Raw genomic sequence first — 2,500 nt, 5'->3', positions numbered from 1 at the left:
GTGTGTGTGTGTGTGTGTGTGTGTGTGTGCGAGAGAGAGAGAGAGAGAGAGAGAGAAGGAAAGAGTGCATTTGTTTGTTAAACATGTTAATTAAGCCCCTTCTTCCCAACCTCTTGACATGTTTGATTGAGTGGACGCCATCACCTGAAAGAGATATCTCAATCATGTTATGGGGGGTGATGCTGATGTCAAAAACTACAGACCGGTTTCCCTTCTATCCTTTCTATCTCAAACACTTGAACGTGCTATCTTTAACCAACTGTCTTCGTACCTCCACCAGAACGACCTCCTAGACCCCCACCAGTCCGGGTTCAAGGCTGGCCACTCGACAGAGATCGCCCTCCTTGCAGTGACGGAGTCACTCCATGCCGCGAGAGCGAACTCTCTCTCTTCTGTCCTGATACTCCTAGACCTGTCAGCAGCATTTGATACGGTAGACCACCTTCAATTATTGTTAGTCGCTTTGGATAAAAGCGTCTGCTAAATGACTGTAATGTAATGTAATATAATGTAATGTAATGCTCAACAAGAAGCAGGCAGACTAACAGAGAACAAGTGAAAAGCAACTCAGATTTTATTATAGAAAAATAAACCTATAAGAAAACATTTGAAACACAGCACTGTAGGCTATAACATACATCACTACTGTAGATCAGAACAGCGTGCAATTTTATCCACTCAAAGTTAGAACACACATAGCAGCCCCCACCGCTCAAAGTCGCTCTATTGATTCATGTTACTGTGAAAGAAAAGCTAGTCTATAGTATCTCCACAAACTGACAACAACAATGAACTGAATCTGTCAGAGCTGTCAACCCCCCCCCCCCCCCCCTCCCCTGTGTGGGACGTCCTGTACCCACTAACATGATTAGTGGTGTTCGAAGGACTTTCATAGGTCTGGAGGCTGACCAGATCTCCACTCTTACATAACGTGTCATGTTGAGCACCCCTGTACCCCCCCCCCCCACCCTCTCTCTGCTCCCATTCCACTCCTCCGTTCTTCACGTATCTCTACCCTCCCCTCTGTCAACATCTCGAGCACCTTTGACCTCTACGGTCCTTTACCTGTCAACACGACATCATAATACAACAGTAAATACAATCACGGTTCTTGGAATAAATATGCACATCGTCAAGCTTATCAACCTCCTGCAGTTTCAACGCTAGGAAAAAAAAAAGCTGTTGTCGTGAAACTGGGACAGAATGCACCACTGCGTACAATGCCAGCAGGCGGCCATTTTGAATGCCATTTGGCCCGACTGTGAGTCTAGCTGGGGAGCTGGGGGCGGAGGGGGTCCAATCAGAGAGCAGGAGAGACCAGCCAAGGACAGGATGACAGCCTGTTTTATTCCAGGCAGTGAGGGGATTAGCTTGTGGCGCAGCTGAAAGAATATACATGTCTCCTTTCCACCACCACAATGGATGGCCTTCAGATGACAACCAGTCACCAAATACCACCCACCTCCTGACATTTGCCGTTGCCTTGGTGTGATACTTACAGTAGGAGAGGAAACTATACAGACTCAGTGATCTAAGGTCTGCGATGAGTCATGCAAAGCATATTTATCTACTGTGTGTGCTCATCTTTCCAGCACTTCTCTGATAACTTTAGCCGCACTATTATCCTCGTCCACCTCTCATCCTTCTCGTCTCTGTAACCCCCTCTCCCTAACTTCCTCTCCCCCCGTGTGTCCACTTCCTGTCCTCCTCCTTCACCCTCTCTGGACTTCCAGGGACATGGAGCGGCCCAGGGCTTTGGGGGCTTTGGCGAACTCCATGGCGATGGGCTTGACGGGAGGAAGGTCCTTGATGATCTCGTGCACGGCCCTCTTGCCGGGGCAGGCTCCGTCGGGGAGGGTCAGGGGTCGGAGGTCGTCTTGGGTGTGCGCCGACCCGCGGCCCAGACGCACGCCCAGCTCCGCCGGGGTGAAGATGGGCAGGGGCAGGGTGTTCCTCTTGGGGAGGAGCTGGTGCTCCCTCACTCCCCTCTCCACGGTACCCACCCTGAAGACCCCCGAGGGGCAGCGCTGCGCCAGGGAGCGCGCCTCCCACTGGCGAGACAGAGTCTCGCGACGAGAGTCATCATTCATGTTCATAGTTTGCCTGCATGAAAGGAGACACTGTAAGCTGTGATTTACATGACATCTGATTAGAACTTTATTCCCTTTCTGCATCTATCGGTCTTATTCTTTACAGTCTTCAGCTGGGAATATTTCATCCCATTTTATTACTTTTTACCCTTGCAGTTATTACAAACCTAAATCACACAAGATAGTAACTCGGGGGTAGCTCCTGTTTCATCATAATGCCATACCTTTGGTTTGAAATCAGAGGCTGTAGGAATCACCAATCCCCCTAGCCAGTATATCACATATTATTCATTTTCTACATACAGTTTGTGACATATTTCTCTCTCTTTTTTCTAAATATATTTTTCTCATGACATTTCTGCTTTATTAGATAGGACAGATTTTAAACAGGAAATGTGGGAGAGAAGAGA

At 48.4% G+C, this 2,500-nt stretch overlaps 1 protein-coding gene across 1 annotated transcript in view; it reads right to left on the bottom strand.

The window, feature by feature from the left end:
* Positions 1-1,712: 1,712 nt before the first annotated feature.
* Positions 1,713-2,500, bottom strand: part of tcap (titin-cap (telethonin)) — a gene marked incomplete at both ends in the record, with an annotated part of 1,087 nt that continues 299 nt past the window's right edge. The window contains one exon of the mRNA XM_084448848.1: positions 1,713-2,103. Coding sequence (XP_084304974.1) covers positions 1,713-2,103 — 391 coding nt within the window. The remainder of the gene's footprint in view (positions 2,104-2,500) is intronic.

The sequence above is a fragment of the Borostomias antarcticus genome, assembly GCF_949987555.1.
Source record: "Borostomias antarcticus genome assembly, chromosome: 14".
Lineage (NCBI taxonomy): Eukaryota > Metazoa > Chordata > Actinopteri > Stomiiformes > Stomiidae > Borostomias > Borostomias antarcticus.
The sequence above is the reverse complement of the archived record's forward strand: the minus strand, read 5'-3'. Positions and strand labels throughout refer to the sequence as shown.